General features: G+C 40.9%; 1 protein-coding gene across 1 annotated transcript; it reads left to right on the top strand.

The window, feature by feature from the left end:
• The first annotated feature begins 425 nt into the window (after positions 1-425).
• LOC129145144 (uncharacterized) lies at positions 426-24336 on the top strand. The gene is made up of 3 exons (XM_054691316.1): positions 426-484; positions 18464-18835; positions 24059-24336. Exons 1-3 carry the CDS (start codon positions 427-429, stop codon positions 24244-24246), a joined length of 618 nt encoding a protein of 205 aa, XP_054547291.1. The 5' UTR covers position 426; the 3' UTR covers positions 24247-24336.
• The last annotated feature ends 316 nt before the right edge of the window (positions 24337-24652 follow it).

Raw genomic sequence — 24652 nt, 5'->3', positions numbered from 1 at the left:
ACAGTAGACCTTAAATATTACCCTCACACATGAAATAAATGGTGATTGTGAGGGGATGGAGGTGGCAGCTATCCTCACTGTGTTGATCATTTTGCAAATATGTGTGTATTGAATCATTGCATCTTACACCTTAGAGTTACATGTTTTATGTCAATAATATCTGGATAAAGCTGGTTGAAAAGAAAGCTGGTGAGGTGTAATAATAAATGATATTTATTCTCCTGTACAATTTTTTGTGTTTTCCAAGTCTTATATAATCAACATGGATTGTTCTTTTCAGAAAAAAGAAACTAATCCTGATTTCAAAACAAAACAAAAACAAAACAGCACCCTGGCACTCCAGGGTGCTGGAGAGCAGAGCTTGCAGCAGGATGGAGGGGCGGGGCAGAGGAGGAGCCACCATCAAAACTAGCTCCTGCCGCTGTCATGGACTCCTCACGCAGCAGCAGCTGGTTCCCCACCCAGACCCTGATGCTCCTTCTCTGTGAGTAGCGTACAGCCGGGCTGCTCAGGGTGGGACTGGAGGAGGCTGAGGTGTGAGGGCCACAGGTGGGTGGCCAGGGCTTGGTTGGTACTGACAGGTGGTGTGTGAGGGCCGTGGGCCAGGGACAAGGGCTGAGGGCCTTGCTGGGATGCCTGCAAGTTTCTCAGAACAGGAAAATCAACAGCCAGCCTCTGTTTCAAAAAGCAGTCATCTGCCTGCTCTGTGATAAGAGCATTTTCCAGGTTCCTGTTTTGTTTTGTTTCTTTGGTTTGTTTTTGAGGAACATACTCCACAGGCTGCCACTCTTCTCTCCATCCCTTCCCTACCCACAAACTCTACTTCCTTCTACTCCTCCCAGGTCGGGGAGGGCATGAGTGGAGGAGAGTGTGGGACCACGAAACTCCCCCTCCCCCATTGCCAAGTTATCTGAGCCCCCTGAACTATGGCCCCGTCTGCAGAGGTGAGGTGGGGGAGGCAAGGGAAGTGTGACCCCCCCTGTCATCTGCTGGTGACCTTTAGGTGCGGTTACCAGCTGTTTCCAAGCTGTAGTGGTGGTTGTGTGCTCTAGATACTGCACCCTGTGACCCAGGCCCCCTGCCTTGCCCCCAAAACCTGCTATAGTAGGAAGAGGGGTGAGCTCTGCAATCAGACCCACTGGGGCACAAATTCTGGCTCAGTCTTGTGTTGGCGGTAAAATCTTAGACAAATCATGTGCACCCTGGGACACATGATTTTGTCTTTCTGAATTTTAGCTTCCTCACCTGTGAAATGGCAGAATAATACCTAACTTGAGATATTATTTGGGAGGTTAAATAAAGTCATGCACATTCCATGTAGACATAGAATTCTGACATAGGAAAATGGACTAGCTGTGTGCGTGGATTTATAATTTTATATCTTCATGAAACATTTGCAAATAGATACTGTAAATGACAAAATATACTGTTCTCTTTTTGTCTCATAATTGAGCTGTATCACAGCCCAATAATTTAAAAACTAAAAAGACTTTCCTTTGGGACTGAGGTGATTGCAACAGACTTCCCTCTGCCCCCACACTCCACCTCCTGCACAACGGTCAGTGTTGCAAAGGCAGCTCCCCCCTTGCAAATCAATGTGTAATATTCCATCAGGTTGTTATATGAGCAAGGATATGAGCTGATGAAGCATAAAGAAAAAAGCAAATAAGATAATATGGCATGGAAAATAGTTATTTTCACAGGTAAATTAATGCAAATAAGACTGACATCCTGCTTTACCTAGCAGGTGAGGACAGGTGTTTCTACTCACGGCAGGGCTGTGGGACAGGGCGGCCCCACTCTGTATTATAGGCACATTTTTTTAATGAGTGAAAAGCTTTTTGGTAGTTCATTTAATGTGTCAGAAACTTTAAAAACTTCTCCTTTTCCTTGGTAATTCCACTTCTGGGATTTATGGCAAAGAACCTACCATACAGGAGAAGCTGATGCACAAAGACATACATTTGTTTGGTTTAATCACAAAAAAAATTGGAATCCAATACAAGGATAAATGAAAGTGACATGATGTCAGTGACTGCTGTGGGGGTGCAAGAGAAATCACCCCTACTGCCCTGAACCCTTCTCAGGCTGGAGGGGCAGTCGAAACAGCATCAGGTGGGTCAGCAAAGGGAAAACAATTTCATGGCATACATATGGAAAATGCACATGGACGTAAACCCTAAAGAATAACTGAGAAGACAGGAAAGTTTATCCTGCATTTTAGGATCTGGGGCATTAAGGACAGAGAAGGGGAGACTTCACGTGACTGACAAGAAGGGGTGACCTCATGCATATTCTGAGAAAGGATGAAATTCTTAGAGAACAGGATTGCTGATAAACCTAGAACTGGATGAGCCCCCCAAACTGCTTTCTTCTAGATCATGAAAGGGAGGAAGTGATTGCTTCTTCCACTCAGAAAAGGGCAGCAGCTTAGGACAAGCTGCTCTCCTCTTCATTAGAAAAGGACAGTGGACTTGAGCAAAAACAGAAGCTTCTCCTAGGCTTCAGGGCCTTCCCTGCTTCCCTGAAGAACCATCTGCCTTCTTTAAGGAAAGACAGTAACCCTCCTGAGGCTCACAGGCCATGATCGACCTGTAGTTCCCATCCCAAGGCAATAAGAGTCCTACTCCAGGACTGTTGAGAACATCTATGTGACCCTTTTGGGGGGCCTGACTCCACACCTCCACAGGTAGCAGAGCTGGCTGGTGATTGAGTTGGTAAGAAGGCCTGCAAGGAGGAGATAGCTCCAAGCCCGCGCTGCGCAGCCACCAGCCCAGGATTGCCAGAGGGCCATGCATGCCCTGCCCAGCCCCACACCCCACTTATTTCCCATGGGCTGGGGAGGAAGTGAGGGGGAAGGGTCAAGACGAGGAAAAAGCCCTGCCAGTACCAGGCACTGTGACAGGTATTGGGGGATACAGCTTTCCCCCAGGTAGTAGATGACACTGTCCTCACGTTGGGTTCAGGGAACCAAGGCCCAGTGGGGCCCACGAAGGACCTGAGGTCCCGGCACTGCTGAGTCTCAACCAGGATTTAGCAGCATCGCCCTGTTCTGCCTGGGCACAGAGAACTGAGACTCGGCTGCATGTCTCTCCTAGCCTAGTCCTCCCCCTGGATACACACACCCATCCCTGGCCTGTGAATTAGGGCCAGGAGCCACTTCTATGTAGAAGGAATCACTCTTCCTTCACAGCTCAGCCCCTCTCTTCCTCCTGCAGCCCCTCAATGTGGACACAGATGCTTCCCTTGGCACTTTGCCTGCTTCTCTTCTCTGTCATTTCCTCCTCAGCAGATGCTGCCATTTGCCGGTTAGGGTCATGGAGTCTGGGCCCTCTGAGCAGTTCAGGGAGACTTGCTGCATTTCTATTGAGATGCAGTTATACCCAGGCCCATTCTGTCCCCAGAGCACTCCCCCTGCTCTGTCATTACTGTTTGTCATTACCCAGAGGGCTGAGTGGGTGGCAGGATGAGGGGCATGCAGGAAGCCACCTCTGGCCCAGCAGCCTCTGTTTCTGTGCTATTGGTTGCCCAACAACGACCGAGGACCGGAAGCCCTATAGAGAGAGCTGCAGCTGCTCCTGCCTCCGTGGGTATTAGTTTCACCTGAATTCACAGCAGTTTAGGGCAGCCATGCCCAGGCTGTAAAAGTCCCACATGATGGGGGGGCAGGCAGGGAGGTGACTGGCTCCCAGTGGCTGGAGCTACACTGTTCTTTCCATTCCTTAAACACTAAAACAACAAAACCCCTTTCCTCTAAACAAATCCTGGGTTTACGCAGATGAGGCAGTGCTGGGTTCATGATACACTCATTAAGGTCTGAAGTTGGATTAGTGAGCTCTTGTTCTTTTATTAAAACATTTTTTTAATTTTTAAAACATTTAAAGGATATGAAATCATGTTTTTATATTTAATTTCAGGTGCTTAAAAGTTTGCAGGGGGAAAAAATGAATGGGCTGTGTTTGCATGCAGCCTCAAGGCTGGGCCCAGGATGTGCTGGTGTAGAGGATGGATAAAGATGAGCTGTAGCCACATGCTCTTCTGCAGTTGTTATTGGATTTGGTTCTGATCCTGTTATAGGTTCCAGAACACACTAGAAACTGGAGCCAGGACTCTGGATCATGTAAGAATTGTGGCACCAACATCTCTCCAGTGTTTTTCTATGTTTTCTTATAACTTGTGACTCCATCTTCCTGTTCATAGTAAAGGATCTTTTCTGAAGTCTGTGAGAAATATGTGCTTAATACATGTATTTAAATGTAATGGGGAGAGAGAGAGAGAGAGAGAGAGAGAGAGAGAGAGAAGATGGGGTGGAGAGGAGGCTGCACGCAGCTGCAAAAGCACAGACAAAAATGTAGCTTCCCTGTTGTGTGTCAAATTCTAGAAGTTTCAATACCATTGTTGGTTTGTGGAAATTCCCTTATTCCTGGATTCTGTCCACTTTCTATCTCTCTAATTATTTAGTTCCCTGTTCAAAAGACCAAACACTGCTATGGGGAAGCAAATTTTCTCTCAAAAGTGTTTTGTCTGCAAAGGAAAACCCCTTGAATCATTGCCACTAGCACACAAGCATGGTCTAGTGTCTCCAATGTCTCAAAAACTCTCCTTTGAAAACCTAGATACTCCTAAGAAGAAATTAAAAAGGAGAGAACCACATGTATAAAGGAAAGACTATTAAGAGACTATTTTAGTTAATTTTACATGCATGTATGTAAAATGACATTGATCAGACATTTATCAGTGACATTGATCAGAGCAAGACACTTCTCTTTATTTATTTCTTAGGTCCCTAAATCCTCCAGTGGTTAATGCTATGAACCTACCTTGAGATTTCGTGAATCCCTTTGTATTCAGGGCATTTATATTGGGAGTCCACAATGGTGGCAGCCATGGAAAAAGATACACACACACACACACGTATGTGTGTAGGTATAAATATGCATGTATAATATATATACATATACATTATATATATTATTTTTAAATATAAAGCTCATTGGATGAGAGCTGCACCTAAGGGAGCAGAGCTCAGATCTGAGAGTAATTTACCCATTGCCATCAAGAGTGAACTCAAAGGATTCAGAGGAAACCTTGACTGCCTGTCTCCTTGCCCCCAATTCCTCAGAAGTCAGCTTTGGTTCCCATCTTTATCACCAAAAACAGTTAGAAATGATTAAAGTACACAAGTTAGGCTATGCAAACCAACCTTATTTAATACTTTGTGAAGTGGGCATTCTCCATTCTTAAGGAATAGGTGGAAAAGAATGACTATGGAAGAGAAAAATAGAAAATGAATAAGGAGCAAGCAACTAAGTAGAGTGTCTAGAGCTGATTGGTGTTTGGGATTAGCTGACTGTGTACTGCATTTCTGGTCAAGTTACCATTTAGAGGGATAAGAAAATTATTACATTTTGGTTTGTTGATATGGTACTCAGGGCAATAATGGGTCCATCTTAGGTCTAGAAATTTATTTCAACAGATCAGAGAAGGAAATGGGGCATAAAAATTTCAAAGGGGAGGTTTCTATTATCTTACTTATAGACAACTTAAATTTTTAATTTGAAAAGCCTAAAATAATATATAGGAACATTATTATAATTATTATTTTTAATTTTTAAATTTTTTTAAAGATTTATTTATTCATGAATATAAGAACCAGGTTACAGACCAGATGTGTGGAAGGGTGAGAGGATTCACCAGAGACAGAGCGGGGAGCAGAACAGGCAGACTGACTGAAATACACTGCTGAGGGGAGCAGCCGGAGAGACAGGAGAGGTCTGCTGTGCCATGTGGGATTCTTGCTGGCCGGCCAGGATTGAACTGGCATTGCAGAGACTGCAGACAGCTTCACAGCGCTGTGCTCAACTGCCTGTGCCACCAGGGGAGACCCCAATTATTATTTTTACACAATTATTATAGGAAAGGAATTGGATGCAGAATTAATATAAATAAATGGACAGGTTACATAACACTAACAACTTAAAAGACATTCTGGTATTACAAAAATAAAATGTCCTATGTGTAAACATAACAGGAAACATGTGAAAGATATGTGACAAAAATATAAAATAGTACTGAAGAACACAGAATAATTTCTGAACAAATAGAAAAGCATAGCATGTTCTCTAATAGGAAAATTAAGTTATAAAAAGTCAGTTTTCCTATAGTTAATCTACAAATAAAATTGGTCTTGATAAAAAAAAATTACCAACAAGATTTAAAAAAAAAATCTTGACAAGCAGATAATTTATATGGAAATATATAAGGCAAAGGCATCCAAAACATTCTGAAAAATAAGGATAACCAGAAGGAATAACTCTACCAGATATTAAAACATATCATGGAAATATAGTTGCTAAAAGAGCAAGGTATCAGCTCATAAACAGACATGAAAATTCCAAAAGAAAAAGACAGAAGGCATGATTTTGATACAATTGGTTAGCAATCAAGAAAAAAGAAAGTTTGGACTCATACCACATATTTCATACCAAACTTCCTTAAGGACTAAAAATATGAATGCATCTGGAAATGGATAATTATGATAGTTGCACATTATAAATATGCATAAGTCCTTAAACTGTACACTTAAAAATGACTAAAGTGGTACATTTCATGTGATGTGCATTTTACCACAATAGTAACAATAACACACCCACACATACACACGATTTTAAAGTAAAAAGTGAAAATAAAATTGTGGGGATAATTTTTCTATAATCAAGATTAGGAATGGCCTATATATGATTTAAAAAAAATACACAGACAATAAAAAGAAACTTCTTAAAGCAGATTTAACAATATATAAATAAAAACTTCTTCATGACAAAGAAAAAAATTCAGAACTTTGGAAAAATATTATATATGTAACTCATATAGTAAAAGAAAAAAGAGAAAGGAGAGAATTTGAATATTTGTTAATTGGGGAAAATAGAGGATTAAAAGCAATTGAGCTGAATTCTATGCCACCATGTAAAAGATTAAGGCAGCTCTTTAAATATTTTTATGAAATAACTGCTAACCTACATCAAATTGAAAAATAAATGTATTGATTCACAGTGGCGTGTTAGCATTTGTGTAAAAGAAAAAGGGAAGCAGGCAGACATTTTCTATGCCTAAGACAGAATATCTCCGAAAGCATATAGGGAAAAGGAATACAGGAAAGAATACTGTCATTGTCTATCACTCTATACCTTTTGAGTTTTGAGCCTTGTAACTATATCAGCTATTCAAAAGCTGAATAAAATTTAAAAATATTAAACTTCCCCTTGTTCCTTTAATCTCATTTAAAAGCTTATCAAAAGTCTCCATTAAACTACTTCTCCAGAGCAAAACAATAGCAGATACAAGGCAAGCTCTTCTAGAATTTTTGTCAGACAAACGACTATTGTTTGTGGTAGGTGGGAGCTAAGGGACAGGATTCTGTGCTCCCATGAAAAGAACCTGCCCTTCAGAGGCCCTGGGATTCCATGGCTGGGAGCTTGAGGAGAGCCATGGGTGTCATGGCTCAGGGAAACTGTGAGCCAGACTCAGTGAGCCATACAAGTGAGCCAGATTAAGTCCAATCGAGAAGGAGGGAGTTTCATCATTGGGAAAACGGGAATATGTCCTTCCAGTGCATGCAGTTGGTTCTCTGCAGGCTGCAGAGCAGAGACTGCTATACTGCCCTTAACATATAGCTTTCTGATGCCCTGAAAAGTTCACTTGATCACTGAGAACAAAAGGAATCATGAGGACAATCCAAGCAAAAACAAACCTCCGGGACATCAGTAACTGGAAGAAAAGGGCACCCAGCAGAACATCTAGAATACCCAACCCTAGAGTAATGCTTCTCAGACTTACTGTCCATAGGCATTATCTAGGAGTTTGTTAAAATGAAGATTCTGATGCAATAGGTAATGCCCAAGAGTATATATTGCTAACAAGTTACTAAATAATGCTGATGCTGCTGGTGCTTGGGAATACCTTAAATACAATGACCTAGTGAAATCCAGCTGCAGCATAATTCTCAACACTAGCTGTAGTAGAAGCATCTGAAGAATGTTTTAAAGCCCAATACAGACATAATGAAGTTGGAGTAGGCACTGTATCTTTTAAAAGTTTCCCTGGTGTACAGCATTAAGAAATACTCAGTGTTAACTTGAAAAATGGTAAAAGGCTTTCCGGAACTAAATAAAAGAAATTTTCTAAATTATAAAAGTTATATGGTAATTTATATGGTAAATAGATTTATATGGCAAATATAAATGAAAGGAAATAATACCTTCTGTTAAATATCAAAGCATTCTCTGAAGAGGAAATGCAAATGGCCAACAGGCATATGAAAAAATGTTCAACATCACTTGTAATCAGGGAAATGCAAATCAAACTACCATGAGATACCATCTTACACCAGTGAGAATGGCACATATTAAAAAAACTAGCAACAACAAATGTTGGCGAGGGTGTGGAGAAAAAGGAACTCTCCTGCACTGTTGGTGGGAGTGCAAACTGGTCATCCACTATGGAGAGCTGTGTGGAGATTTCTGGACCTACTAAACATAGAGCTTCCATATGATCCAGCAATTCCACTCCTAGGTATTTAACCAAAGGACACAGAAACATCAATTCCAAAGAGCACCTGCACCCCTATGTTTATAGCAGCACTGTTTACAATAGCTAAGCTTTGGAAACAGCCCAAATGCCCAAAAATAGATGACTGGATCAAGAATTTGTGGTACATATACACCATGGAATATTACTCAGCATTCAAAAAAGATAAACACATGCAATTTGCAGCAACATGGATGGCACTGGAAGGGATCATGCTCAGTGAAATAAGCCAAAAGAAAAAAAGAAAAATACCGGATGGTCTCACTCATAGCAGGAATCTAGAAAACTTAAATAAGGGACCAGGAAAATGAATAACTATAAGAAAGTGAAAATCAAAATCAACAAAAAAACTATGAACCAGAGACACTTTCTGGCGGGTGGGGGGCGGGAGGGGAGGGATTGGTGTCAGAATGGGGGGTAGCAATTGTATGGGGAATATAAAAATAAAAATATTATTTAAAAAATAAAATAAATATCAAAGCAGTGACACGGAAGCCCAGAAAAATAAAATATCTCAAAATACAGGCCCACAACAAAAAAAGATGGAAAAATTTATAGACTTTATAACAGATATAGAGGATAGATCTATTTTTTCTAATATGTGAGTAGTGAAAACTTCAGAAGGATAGCATGGAACAGAGGGAGTAAAAAATATTATAAAAGTAGCAGAGAGATTGTGTTGACCTGAAGAGAAAGAAAGAAGTGATAAGACTAAAAGGACCCATTGCGTTTCTGATAGAATTTTTTTAGTTAAGAATATGTACTGTGAGTGGCATCACTGAAGTTGGAAGAGTAAGTAACTCCAGGAAACAGTCTCTTCACAAAACAACTATTTAACAGGCAAGACCTGTTAGAAACATCTATTTCAGAACTTGGCCTATACTCTGACACTTGAAGCATCCAGGGGAGTGCTTGATGAAGAAAGAGGTTGCTAAATTTTTATGTTTTTGGGTTGGCTACCATCCTGTCCTCCGCAGCTCCACGGCAAGCAGCCACAGAGATGGCTGCCATGTTTCTGATGGAATTTGCTGGTGCCAGAGAAGCAATAGGAATGTTATCCTCCTAAAACCAGAGTTGTGATTTTTTCCAGGTGGTTGATGACTGAGTGGTCGGCAGAATGAAGGTAGAAGTAGATTACATGTAAACAATACACCCTTACACAACTAATGAACGAAAGAGAAAATCACTACAGAAATTAGAAAATAGTCTGTGATGAATAGAAACGAAACAAAACATACCAAAACTTATGGGATGCATTGAAAGCAATTTTCAGAGATTACTTTATGGCTATAAATATCCACATTAAAAAATAAGAAAGATTTCATATCAACAATCTAAATTTACATTTTAAGGAAACATAAGAAGAATAAATACAAAACTCACAAAAGGAAGGAAATAATAAAGATAAGTGCAGGAGATAAGTGGATTATAAAGAGAGTAGAATATAAATTAGGGGCCTCCCTGATGGCACAAAGGGTTAAGTTACAGCACTGTGAAGCTATTGGCAGCCACTGCAGCACAAGTTCGATCCCCAGCCAGGGAGCTGACCCACATGGTGCAGCAGACCTCTCCTGTTTCTCCCGCTGCTCCCCTCAGTAGTGTATTTCAGTCAATCTGCCTGTTCTTGTCCCCACTCTGTTTCTGGTGAATCCTTTCACACACACACCCCCCACACACCCCCCGCACCTCTGGCCTGTACTCCAGTTCTTGTATGCATAAATAAATCTTTAAAAAATAAAGTAGAAAAATAACAGGATAAATTATAACACAAGTTGTTTTTTTTAAAAAGATCAACAAAGTTGACAAACTTCTACTTAATTAAGAAAAAAAGGTAGTAGATGCAATTAACTAAAGTCAGATATTAAAGTGGGATGTTACTGACCTTACAGAAATTAAAAGAATTAAAAGATAATTCCATGAAGAATGGAAATTTATCTAACAAACTCAATAACATATTGATAAATGAAATGAACAATTTCTAAAAATACAAAAATTACCCAAATTGACTCAAAAATACATAGAAAATATTAACAGACACATAACAAAGAGATGAGATATAACTAATCAGACGAGATGAGAATGAAAAGCTTCCTCCAGAAGAAAAGTTTAGGAGCACATGGAATCATTGATGAATTTTACCAAATATTTTAAAGAAGAATTACACCAATCCTACTCATTTTTCCCCCCAAAATAGAAAAGGATGGAATTCTATGAAGTCCCCATTATTCTTATACCATGGTCAAGATATGAACTATAGACTGATATTCTTGGTGAATATAGATACAAAGCCTTCAACAAAATGTTAGAAAATTGAATCCAGCAGCCCATTAAAGGGATTATATATGTTACCAAGTGGGATTAGTCCCCAAAATGCAACAGTAGTTCAAAAAAAGAAAACCAGTCATTGTAAACACATCATGTTGATAGAACAAAGGAAAAAATACATGATCACTTTTATAGATTCAGAAAAGCTTTTGGTAAAATTCAACACCTTTTCATGATTAAAATCAGAAAACTAGAAATCTAAGGAAACTTTTTTACCATGATAAAGAACATTTATGAAAAACCCACAAACAAATATCAATCTCAATTATGAAAGACTAAATGCTTTCCCTTGAAGGTCATGAACAAGACAAGGAAGGATCCTCAGTTTTACAACTACTACTCAATGTCATCCATGAAGTAATTAAGCAAGAAAAAAGAAAGACAAAAACTGGAAAGGAAGAAGTAGAACTATCTCTATTTTCAGATGAATCTATCTATTGAATATCCATATAACACACAAACACACAATTACCAGAGTTAATGAATTTACAAAGTTGTAGGATACAAAACCAACACACAAAATTCTATTTTGTTTTGATATACCACCAACAGCCAATCTGAAAAAGGGAATTTGAAAACAACTTACTATGATAGCTTTGGGGAAAATGAAGGAGTAAATTTTAGCAAGTGATGAAGGACTTTTTACACTGAAAGCTACAAAGTATTGATGATAGAATTAAAAACCTAAATGATGAAAACATTCATAAGTTGGAAGACAATATTGTTAAGGTGGAATACCACCCCCAAATTAATCTCTAGTATCAATACAGTCCCTATCAAAAAACATTTCTTTTTCAGAAAATGGAAAAGAATGAACCTCAAATTCATATGGAGGACTCACATCTCCAATTTCAAAACAATGCTATGAAGCTATGGTGATCAAAACAGTGTGGTATTGACATGGAATGGATATATAGACTAAGTAATAGAAATTGAGAGTCCAGAAATAGACTCAAAACATCTGTAACCAATTGATTTTCAAGATCATTCTATGGTACTGAGACAACTGAGTAGTCACATCACATACAAAATAATGAAATACCATCCCTACCTCATATCATACAGAAAATGAACTCAGAGCCTCCCCTGGTGGTGCAGGCAGTTGAGCACAGTGCTGTGAAGCTGTCCACAGCCTCTGCAGTGCGGGTTCGATCCCCACCAGCCGGCAAGGGTCCAACATGGCATGGCAGACCTCTCCTGTCATGCCTGCTGCTCCCCTCAGCAGTGTATATTGTCAGTCTACCTGTTCTGTTCCCCCACCCTGTCTCTGGTGAATCCTCTTGCCCTCCTGCACATCTGATCTGTACCCTGGTTCTTGTATATATAAATAAATAAATCTTTAAAAAATGAACTCAAACAAAATGAAAAATCAACAACCTAAATATAACAACTGCAACTATAAAACTAGAAGAAAATAGAGAAAAATTATTCATGATCTCAGATTTGCCATTTGACCTATAATTTGGATTTTTAGACTTGACATCAAAAGCATGAACAACAATATAAAAAATAGACAAATTTGACTTTATAAATTAACTTTGGTGTAGTAAAGAATATTATTAAGACTGTAAAAAGATAAGTAGCAGATAGGGTTCAGTATCCAGAAAATCAGAAAATATTAAGAACTCTCACAGCTCAACTGCAAAAAGGGAAAATGGAATTGTTTTTTCAAAATAGGCAAAGGATGTGAATAGACAGACATTTCTCCAAAAGTAAACACAAAAATAGCTAACAAGTACACGAAACGATGTTCAACATTATTGGTTAGTAAAGGAATGCTAATTGAACCACAAATAAGATGCCACTTCACACCCATGGAGATGGGAAAAAAAAGGAAAATAACAGGTAATGGTAAAGCTGTAGAGAAATAAAACCATGTAAATTGCTATTAGGAGGCTTTGTTTTATGTCTCTCCTCACCCAAACCTGCTCCTCCCTGGGCTCAGATAAAATTTGATCTCTATTAATGTCACTCTTTCTTTTCGGTAGTTTAAGAGTCAGAAACCTGGACAGCATCTTCAGTTCTTCTTTTCCTTCACTCTAGCATCCAAATCTATCAGCAATCCCTGCTAATTCTACCTCCATTTTTTCCCGGAATCTCTCCACTACTCCCCATGCCCTACACATCCCTTCTCTCACTTAACCTTCTGTAAGATCTTTCTAACTAGAATCCTTCCCCTACTCTTACCCCCTATAAACTATTCCCCACATGGTATCTCTCCTAAAGTGATCATTAAAAATGTAAATCACATGATATCACTCTGCTAAAAACTCAGTGGCATTCTGTTGCACTTGATTCATCCAAACTCCCTACCCACCTACAGAGTTTCCTGCCTCCTGGTCCCCTGTCTTCAGAGCTCCTCTTCACTCATTATGCTCCAGTCCACTCCCTCTGCCCCCTTCAGCCAACATCATTTCTGCACTGGGAAACTTTGCACATACTCTTCCCTTGCCTGGAACACTGTCATCATTCAGGACTCACTTTGTTTATTTATCTTTAAAGATTTATTTATTTATGCATACAAGAACTGGGGTATGGGCCAGAGGTGTGGGGGGGTGAGAGGATTCACCAGAGACAGAGTGGGGAACCAAACAGGCAGACTGACTGAAATACACTGCTGAGGGGAACAGCAGGCAAGTCAGGAGAGGTCTGCTGCACCATGTGGGCAGCTCCCTGACGGGGATTGAACTAATGCTGCAGTGGCTGCGGATAGCTTTGTGGGTTGCGTGTTAACCCCTTGCCTCACCAGGGAGGCCCCAGGGCTCACTTTAACTGTCAGCCCTTCATAGGACCCTCCTTGATTAACCTCCCACACCCCACACCTCCACCAAATCACTATTCTCACACATTATCCTAAGTGTCAGTCAGGACTCTTGGTTACAAACATCAGAAATCATCTAACTGAATGTACATGACAGGATGCCATGTGGCCTCCCATCTTTGGGGAGTCCAGGTGATCAGGCATTGATACTGTTTTTCCAGAAATCACACCCTGTCCTGCACTGGAGCGGGTGCAGTAGAAGCTGATCTGTCACTTCTGGCACAGACATCACAGCTGCACCCCAACACCACTGACTCTGGACACTAGCTCTGTCCCACACGCTGCCACTGCCTCAGGCAACTTAGAGTGGCTGCTGTCATTACTGTTGCAAAGAGCACAGAGCCCGTAGTTCTCTTCATGCCATGAGCCTGTGTTTGAATGTCCAGGGAAGGGACATCTTTTTGGACATGTCCAGGTGATGTGCCACCTCTGCTGCAAAGGAGCTGGGGAGTGAGTGTCTGGCATCTTCACTTCAATAGTGGGAGATGCGTTCTGCCTCAATAGACAGAAAAATCCACAGATAAGAGAAGAAAGTCAGATTAGAGGCAGCAGATGAGAAATCTGTTCTTTTTTATTTTTTTATATTTTTTAATGATCTGAAGTCCTCTGTTTCCCCTGAGTTTTCAGCAGCCCCCTCACTATCAGGGAGGCTCTGAGAGCAAGACCTGGTGCTGGTTCACCCCTGTGTCAATAGTAACCTCAACAGTGTCCCGCTAAATGGCATTTGTTGAATGAAGGCAGGCTGACCCAAAGGGGCACAAATTTGTATCAAAAAGTAGAAGCTAGTTGCCAGTCAGATGCCACAAGATAGTACGAAGAGTAGGGCTGACCAGTGACACTGGTTTGATCATTTTAGGGACTTATTAGTGATTCAATCAATTTCAGAGGAGTGGGGGACCAGAAGCAACGCTGCAGTGGACTGAAGAAAATATGCTGGCAGCAGAAAAGCTGGAATGATTTTCTTCTGGTATAGACAAACAAATGGGGGAAATTGAATCATTGTTTATCAACTTTAATGATCAGTTTCTTTTCCTGGAATTAAACCAACTCCAGGAAAATGGGCTGCAAGCCATGCAGTGAAAGCTGCCAGAAAAGGAAAGAGCGTGAGTTGGGAAGGCAGTAGACATGAGCTTAAATCCATGTTCTAGGCAAAACCAGTGCCTGAGCAGCGCACACGGATCATTCTCCAGGATCGATCACATACTGGGGCACAAGACAAACATCAACAGATACACCAAGATTGAAATCATATCAACCATCTTTTCTGACCATGAAGGCATCAAACTAGAAATAAACCATAAAAAGAAGGCAAGGAACTTTCCTACCTCATGGAGATTGAAAACCACACTACTGGAAGACCACTGGACTAATGAGGAGATCAAAGAAGAAATTAAAAAATTTTTTGAATTGAACGACAAGGAGGACACCAATATCCTAAATGTATGGGATGCAGCAAAAGCAGTAATAAGAGGAAAATATATAGCAATAGAAGCTCACATCAAGAAACAAGAAAGAACTCAAAGAAACAACCTAATCTCGAAGCTCAAAGATCTAGAAAAAGAACAACAAAAAAACCCCAAAAACCAGTAGAAGAAAAGAAATAATAAAAACCAAAGCAGAAATAATGAAATTGAAACTAAAAAAACAATCCAAAAGATCAATGAAACCAAGAGCTGGTTCTTTGAAAAAATCAATAAAATAGACAAACCCTAGCCAGGCTCACAAAGGAAAAAAGGGAGAAAGCAAAATAAACAGGATCATCAATGAAAGAGGAGAAATCACAACGGACACAGCAGAAATCAAAAGAATAATCAGTAACTACTATGAACAGTTATATGGAAACAAGTTTAACAATCTAGAGGAGATGGACAAATTCCTACAACTCTACAATCACCCAAAGCTAGATAAAGAAGAAATAGAACACCTAAACAGACCAATTACAATTAGCGAAATCGAAATGGTAATCAAAAACTTCCCCAAAACAAAAGCCCAGGACCTGATGGATTTACAAATGAATTCTACCAAACATTCAGAGACGAATTAGTGCCTATCCTTCACAAACTCTTCCAAAAAATTGAGAAGGAAGGGACAATACCAAACACGTTCTATGAAGCCAACATTACACTAATACCAAAACCGAACAAGGACAACACAAAAAAGGAAAACTACAGGCCAATCTCCCTAATGAACACTGATGCAAAAATCCTCAATAAAATTTTAGCCATCAGAATCCAACAATGTATCCATAAGATAATTCACCACGACCAAGTAGGATTCATTCCAGGGGCACAAGGATGGTTTAACATCCGAAAATCAATCAACGTTATCCAACACATCAACAAAAAGAAATATAAAAACCATATGATAATATCAATAGATGCTGAGAAAGCTTTTGACAAAGTGCAACACCCATTCATGATAAAAGCCCTTGAAATTCTTGGGATACAAGGAACATACCTCACATCATAAAGGCCATCTATGACAAGCCAACAGCCAGTATCATTCTCAATGGTGAAAAGCTGAAAGCAATTCCATTAAGATCTGGAACAAGACAAGGATGTCCACTCTCACCACTGCTTTTCAATATAATACTGGAAGTCCTAGCCGGCAATAAGACAAGAGAAAGACATCCAAGGAATCCAAATAGGAAAAGAAGAAGTCAAACTATCACTATTTGCAGACGATATGATATTATACATAGAGAACCCCAAAAACTCCACAGAAAAGCTAATTCATCTCATCAATCAGTTCAGTAAAGTGGCAGGATACAAAATCAACACGCAAAAGTCAGTAGCCTTCCTATACACAAACAATAAATCTGAAGAAGAAGAAATCAAAAAAAACATCCTTTTGTTATTGAAACAAAAAAAAATCAAATATTTGGGAATAATCTAACAAAAGAGTAAAGGACCTATACAAAGAAAACTATAAAACACTGTTAAAAGAAATAGAAGAAGACACAAAAAGAAATGGAAGAGACATCCCCTGCTCGTGGATTTGAAGAAATAAACATTATTAAAATGGCCATCCTTCCAAAAGCAATATACAGATTCAGTGCTATTCCAATCAAAATTTCAATGTCATTCTTCAAAGAAATAGAACATTTATTGATGAAATTCATATGGAATCACAAAAAACCCCGAATAGCCAAAGCAAAGCTCTCCTGAAAAAAAAAGAAGGGAATGGAGGCATTCACTCCCAGACTTCAAACTATACTACAAAGCCATAATCATCAAAACTGCATGGTATTGGAACAAGACAGACATACAGACCAATGGAATCGAATAGAAAATCCAGAAATAAACCCACAGATTTATGGTCAACTAATCTTTGACAAAGGAGCAAAGACTATGCATTGGAGCAAAGAAAGTTTGTTCAATAAATGGTGCTGGGAAAACTGGGTCGCTACATGCAAAAGAATGAAGCTTGACCACTACCTCACACCATACACAAAAATCAACTCAAAATGGATTAAAGAACTAGACATAAGACCTGAAACCATAAAATATTATAGAAGGAAATATAGGCGAAACACTATGGGATTTGCCACATCAAAGACATCTTTACAGACACATCACCCAAAGCAGTGATAGTGAAGGCAAAGATAAACAGCTGGGACTACATCAAATAAAGAGCTTCTGCACAGCAAAAGAGACAATAACAAAAACAAAGAGAAACCCCACCAACTGGGAGAACATTTTGCACCCAACACTAATGATAAAGGACTGATCACAAAAATCTGCAAAGAGCTGATGAGACTCAGCAACAACAAAGAAAATAATCCAGTCAAAAAATGGGCAGAAGAGCTAAAAAGAAACTTCTCTGAAGAGGAAATGCAAATGGCCAACAGGCATATGAAAAAATGTTCAACATCACTTGCCATCAGGGAAATGCAAATCAAAACTACCATGAGATACCATCTTACACCAGTGAGAATGGCACATATTAAAAAAACTAGCAACAACAAATGCTGGCGAGGGTGTGGGGAAAAAAGGAACTCTTCTGCACTGTTGGTGGGAGTGCAAACTGGTCCAACCACTGTGGAGAGCTGTGTGGAGATTTCTGGACCTACTAAACATAGAGCTTCCATATGATCCAGCAATTCCACTCCTAGGTATTACCCAAAGGACACAGAAACATCAATTCCAAAGAACACCTGCACCCCTATGTTTATAGCAGCACTGTTTACAATAGCTAAACTTTGGAAACAACCCAAATGCCCAAAAATAGATGACTGGATCAAGAAGATGTGGTACATATATACCATGGAATATTACTCAGCATTCAAAAAGATAAACACATGCAATTTGCAGCAACATGGATGGCGCTGGAAGGGATCATGCTCAGCGAAATAAGCCAAAAAGAAAAAGAAAATACCGGATGGTCTCACTCATAGCAGGAATCTAGAAAACTTAAATAAGGGACCAGGAAAATGAATAACTATAAGAAAGTGAAAATCAAAATCAACAAAAAACTATGAACCAGAGACACTTTTTTGGGGGGCGGGGGCGGGGGGGGAGGGAGGGATTGGGTCAGGAATGGGGGGGCTGCAATTGTATGGGGAATATAACAATAAAATTTATTATTAAAAAAAAAAATAAAGGCGAAAAAAAAAAAAAAAAAAAAACACAAACCAGTGCCTGAGCAAGTCACCTCTGCAGCTTTGTTTCATAAGTTAATGTGATGTGAAAGCATGTACTCGATATGACATAATCTTCCTTTTTCCTCCAGTCTTAGCTATTCCTTTACCAGGTTCCCAGACGGCCAAAGACCCCAGCTTTCCCTGCACACTGGAAAGAGCTGTTGGGGAGTCTGTCCAGCTGCTACCCAGTTGCTCCTCGTGCCCTGAGACATCAAAGAGATTGAGTGGAACTGGGATCGTGGGGACAATGGAACACACATGCTGGTGTCCTGGAGGTCTTGATACCTCTACTGCTGATTGGTATGAAATTGAAGAAAAATACAAGAGCAGACTCTTCCTGACAGAGATGGGCTTCTTAAACATCACAAATCTCATAATGGAAATGAGTGGAGTATATACAGTGAGAACCAAATTACGTCAAGGACCATTGAAGGAGGAAGCCTTCAGACTCTGTGTATATGGTAAGGCGGGGGCCAGGCCCAAGCAGACATTCCACAACCAAATTAAATAAGTTAGCTTAAAATCAGGACAAAACCCCATTTCCCCAACCCTAAGCAAACTCTATTTTCTCCCCTTGGTCCTCTCTGCCCCAACCTGCCCTCCCTCCATCCCCTCTGCTTGGGTTGTCACAGAGGCCTCCCTGCCTCTGGATTTCTTCCTTCTTCCAATCAACCTCCACACAGCTGCTACTTTTGACCTTTTTAAAAAGGCAGAGCACTTCCTGTTATATCTCTGCTTAAACCCAAACAATGCTCCCCATCCAATTCTACAGGATAGATGGCACTCAGGAGAAGAAGTCCAGCCCCTCTTGGCTGCCTCTCCTCAATTCTAGGCATTTTCCACCAGGTGCCATGCTCAAAATTCGCTAGACCCCCTTCTCTCCTCCTTGACATACACTGTGACTCTCTGGAGATATCATCTACCACCCCTGCCCTGCACAATCATCACATCCTCACCCAGTACATATAGGGAGGCTGAGAACCCCCATACGGTAGTTGGGAAAGCTTTTTCTTAATATTTTATTTTATATAAATCTTACATTATTTTTCATTTTTGCACAATGAATGCATTTTCATTTTGGTTATATTCCCCGAACAATTGCACTCCCCCTTATTTTGACCCTAGTCTTCTTCTTCCTGCCCCCCAACCCTGGTAGTGTATCTCTGGTTTATAGTTGCTTATTGATTTTGATTTTTACTTTGTATTAATTAGTCTTTTCCTGGTCCCGTATATAGGTTTTCTAAATTCCTGCTATGAGTGAGACCATCCGGTATTTTTCTTTTTCTTTCTGACTTATTTCACTGAGCATGATCCCTTCTAGCTCCATCCATGTTGCTGCAAACTGCAGGTGTTTATCTTTTTTGATTGCTGAGTAATATTCCATTGAGTATATGTACACATCTTCTTGATCCAGTCATCTGCTTTTGGGCATTTGGGTTGTTTCCATAGCTTAGCTATTGTGAATAGTGCTGCTATAAACCTAGGGGTGCAGGTGCCCTTTTGAATTAATGTTTCTGTGTCATTTGGGTAAATACCAAGGAGTGGAATTGCTGGATCATATGGAAGCTCTGTCTTTAGTAGGTCAAGAAATCTCCACACAGCTCTCCATAGTGGTAGCTGGGAAAGCTTTAAGAAGAGAATGGTTGACTGGGTTGGCTGTCCAAGCTGGTTTCCAGCTGGTAAAGTGTCTCCTTTCCTCCTAGGCTGATAAATTCCTTGCATAGCTCCTGAGTAATATCATACTGACACAGTCTCATCCTATTACCTTTGACAGCAAGAAATGGAAATCTGCTCAAATGAGATCAATAAAGGAGGGTTCATTGTAAAGATATATAGGTCTCTAGGAGGAAGGTCAGTGAAGGGGCTCCTCTGGCCCTAGTGCTCACGGGAACTGGAAGTCTGATGGGCACTGTCCTCTGTCAGGGGTCATACCTTTCATGCCTGCTTCTCTCCCATTCTCCCCCTCTATTCTCTTGGCTTTCTCCACACAGTGGGGACTATGGCAGCTATGGGTCCAACCCAACCGGAGAGGAAAGGGTCTTTTCCTGGAACATCCCACATGGAAAATTTCAGGGAAGGACACTTAGTGACTAGGCTTGGGTCATATCTCCACTCCCAGGTGTGTCATAGGCAGGGAAATAGGATGCTTGATTAGCCACTTGTGCCCAGCCCTGAAACCAGGGTCAGGGTGCTGTGATTGACAATCACAATAATTAAAAACACAATGCTGGAGAAGAGGAGATACCAGAAAAAAATAGAAGTGCTACCAGCTGTTTTTCTTTCACCTTTCTTTCCATTCCCTGACAATCCATCAGCACCCAAATTAAATCTTTCACACTTGCTCTGTTCATGATAGACTCTCATAGGGAGAGACCCAACTCATCTCAACCCTACAAGTCCTCTACTCACTGATGCTTTCTTTTCTTGTTTAAACCTTAAATTTCTAATTTGAGTTCATTAACTGCATTTTCAGTTCACTTTTTTTCCTGCATTTTCTCCATTTTTTTAAATTCTTTGCCTTGGAAATTTTGAATTCTCTCCCTAACAAGAAGATAAGATCTTCTATATCATTGTGGTTGGGGGTCTGGACAGTTATCTCCTTCTGCGGTGACATACACCCTTGAAGTCTCAAGTTGCCCTCTGCTTTTTTGTCTGCTCATTTGCTGTATTAGATCTTCTCTCCTAAAGGTCTTTATTTTCTAGCTGTAGCAAATTAGAAGCATCAGGGGGAGCCCAAAGGAGCACTGACTCCCCACCTGGTCACCAGCAACCAGGAAGTCCTTGTTTGCAGGCCTGTCCCTGTGGTTAATTGTAGTTTCTGACTCTGTGGCCACAGGGTCACAGGTCTCATGGGGGGGGTGGGTAAGGTAGGTACTCAGTCTTTCTGAAGCATCTCATCTAGAAATTCCCTGCCAGAAAGGCTTTTTGAGCAGTATGCCCACGGGTGCTGCATTCTCCCCACTATGGAAAGAGATATGGCAGGAGTGGTGCCACTTCTAGACCAGCCTTTAGGTTGCCTCCCCAAAGTGACCCTGAAAATGCTGCTGGGCTGGCTAGTGGTTTCTGTCACTCCTCCTTGCTAAGAGACCGGTTCTCGAGTCCCAGTCTCCATTCCAGATGTGCGTGCTCCCCTGTACACTCATCCCCACTGTCCCCGAGGGATGTGATGACTCAGGAACTGCCTGCTCACCACCACCCCTGGGAGTCTCCCTCCCCTGCCTCTTTACTTTCACAACTGCCATGTCCTAAGGTCTTTTCTGACTCCTATCAACTGAGTATTTCCATGTCGAAGTTTCACATTCTTTTTCCTAATTATTTTATGGATTCTGTTTCTCTCTGCCTTGCACTGGAGTTATTTGTGTGACTGATTTATTGACATGTAGTTGTACAAAGTGTTTCTTTATAATTTTATATACATTTTCTTACCTGTATTTGTGCTCTGATTTTCTGATTTTCTTTCTTTCATTTTTTTTTTAAAGATTTATTTATTTATACAAGAACCGGGGTACAGGCCAGATGCACGGGAGAGTGAGAGGATTCACCACAGAGAGAGTGGGGAACAGAACAGGCAGACTGATGAAATACAGTGAGGGGAGCAGCAGGCGTGACAGGAGAGGTCTGCTACGCCATGTGGGCCCCTCACGGCTGGCCGGGATCGAACCAACCGGCACTTTAGAGGCTACAGACAGCTTCACAGCGCTGCGCTCAACCGCCTGCGCCACCAGGGGAGGCCCCTCTGATTTTCTTTCTAATGGCATTTACTTAGAGCTTTATCTTTTCAGTTAGATATCAATTTATTTTCTTTTGCTTGTTTTTAAAAATCAACTGTTGAGGGCCTCCCCTGGTGGCTCAGCAATTGAGCTCTTAACTGCGAAGCTGCCCGCAGCCTCTGCAGTGCCGGTTCGATCACTGGCAACCGGCGAGGGTCCCACATCGTGCACAGACCTCTCCTGCCGCCCGCTGCTTCCCTCAGCAGTGTACTTCGGTCCTTCTGCCTGCTCTGCTCCCCGCTCTGGCTCTGGTGAATTCTCTCACCCTCCCGCGCCTCTGACTGTACCCAGTGCTTGTATAAATAAATACATAGATAGATAGATAGATAGATAGATAGATAGATAGATAGATAGATAGATAGATAGATAGATAGATAGATAGATAGATAGATAAAATCTTAAACAAAAAAATCAGCTGTTGAATTTTCCTGACCAAATCTTGGTATCATCTATGCACATGTCATATATGCTTCAGAACAATTAGCATATAACTTGATTTTCACAGTATTAGTGAGTGGTGGGTTCTTTTTCTCAGGTTACAAGAAGTCGAGAGAGAGCATTGTTGGCATCTGTCCTCTGCTCAACCCTGTCCCTGGGGGTCTGGCTTGCTCTGTGTTTCTGCTCTCCCATCCCTGGCACCCAGGCTGTGTCTTCACGCCTGCTGCCTCATATGCCAAGGTGTCTGCTGCTCCAACATCACTGCACAATAGAGATGACAAAAGGGAAGAACAAGGGGAAAGTACTTCTTGTTTTGAGAATTCGTCTTTTCAGGAGTGAAGACCTTTCCTCCCACGTGGCAGATTTCCTCCTACTTCATTGCTAAGAACCAACATAACTACAAGAGAGACTGGAAATAAGAATTTAACCCCAGCCTATCTCAGAGGAAGGCCGAGACAGAGAGGGCCTGGGAATAAGTATGGAGTGAGCTTCCCGTCAGACTAGCCATGTTGCCATTATTATCTGTTTCCCCCCAATTTTTATATGCTCCCCTCTAATCTATCTCAGTGTGTTATTCATAGTAAGATAATTCATGACAGAAATAGTGGATATGATGGTTTATTGTCCAACTTTCAGTAGTGTTTTGGTTTTGATTTGATTTACTTTATATAACATTTATATATTTCCCAACCATGCTGTCAACTAATATTAATCTAAAATGTCTTTATTTGGCTTTCTTACTATTATTTATTTAAAATTTTATTGGTTCATAGTTATTATTCCCTTACCTGCAATAATTTTATTAACATTTTTCTTATCTATAATTTACCATCTCTTTTTACTCTTTCTGTGTCATTAGCTAATATAAATGGCATACAGTTGGATTTACTTAATGTGTATTGGTTATTTAATGTGGTGATATGATGCATTAAAAAATACTCAGTTTTTTGCATGCAGGAACCTGCTTCTGACTTCTTACTTAATATTTTTTATTCATCATCATTTATTGCTTTCTGTTTAATTAATGCCACTTTCTTTGATCCAAAATTCTCTACTAATTTGGATATTACACCACTTTGTGTTTTTATCCTATTTGTTGTTAAACTGAAATTTTCTTTAAAATTTAAAGACAATGTTTTTTCTTAATCTGAGCAAAAACAGGAATTAGAAAGATTTCCACTGTATTTTTAGTCCCTTCCATATTGTCTTTAGCACCAAATAATAATTATTTGATTATCACATATATAAGTATATCATATACATCAGTTATTTAATTATCTAGACTTACTGAGCAAGCAGGGGCCTTAGCCCTCTGCCTCTGGGCTGGGAATTGGAACCCCAGGTGAGGGGAGTAGGTTCCTTCCCAACAACCTCACACAACCTCACAGGGCTGGGTCACGTAGGTGAGAGCAGGTGACATTTGTGTGGGCATCCAATTCTGAAGCTCAGTTTCTCTTTTGCTCCTCCTTATCCCAGAGCCTATCCCCCACCCCCAGATTCGGATTCATTCATCATCCCACACATCAAGCTGGTGCAAGGTCAGCCTGGAGTGTGGGGTGCCTGGGGCCACACGGAACCTGACAGTGGCCTGGGAGAGCCAGGACTTGTCCAGGGAGCTGGAGCAGAGTGGGGCACTGGGAGTGGCACCCAACCCTGGAATCTAAGCCTGTCCCTGCCCCTGAGCCAGAGCAGCACCAGCCTCACCTGTGTGGTCAGCAACCTGATGGACAGGAAGAATGTGACCTTGTACCTGGACAGCCTCTGCCTACCCGGGGTGAGTGAGCTGCTAGGAAGAGTGATGAGAATGGGTTCTTTAATAATGGTGTGGGGAGAGACAAGACCGGAGGGCTCAGGGGAAATGGTGGGTCTGAGGAACATTTTAACGCTGTTGTTATGGTGCAGCCAAAAGCCCCCACCCAGTGGGCGACCAGCCCTCTTTCATGTTTCCACACCAGCAAGGCCAGAAATTGGACCAGTATGTGGAGACTGTGGCATCACCAGGACAGTAAAGTGAGGCTGGCATGTGGGTAACCCCTTTCCCATCATCTAGGAGCCTGAGAGGATGAATGA

The sequence above is a fragment of the Talpa occidentalis genome, unplaced genomic scaffold (assembly GCF_014898055.3).
Source record: "Talpa occidentalis isolate TD23 unplaced genomic scaffold, MPIMG_talOcc4v2.1 talOcc4.9, whole genome shotgun sequence".
NCBI lineage: Eukaryota > Metazoa > Chordata > Mammalia > Eulipotyphla > Talpidae > Talpa > Talpa occidentalis.
Note: the sequence above shows the minus strand (reverse complement) of the source record. Positions and strands in the feature narration are given on the sequence as shown.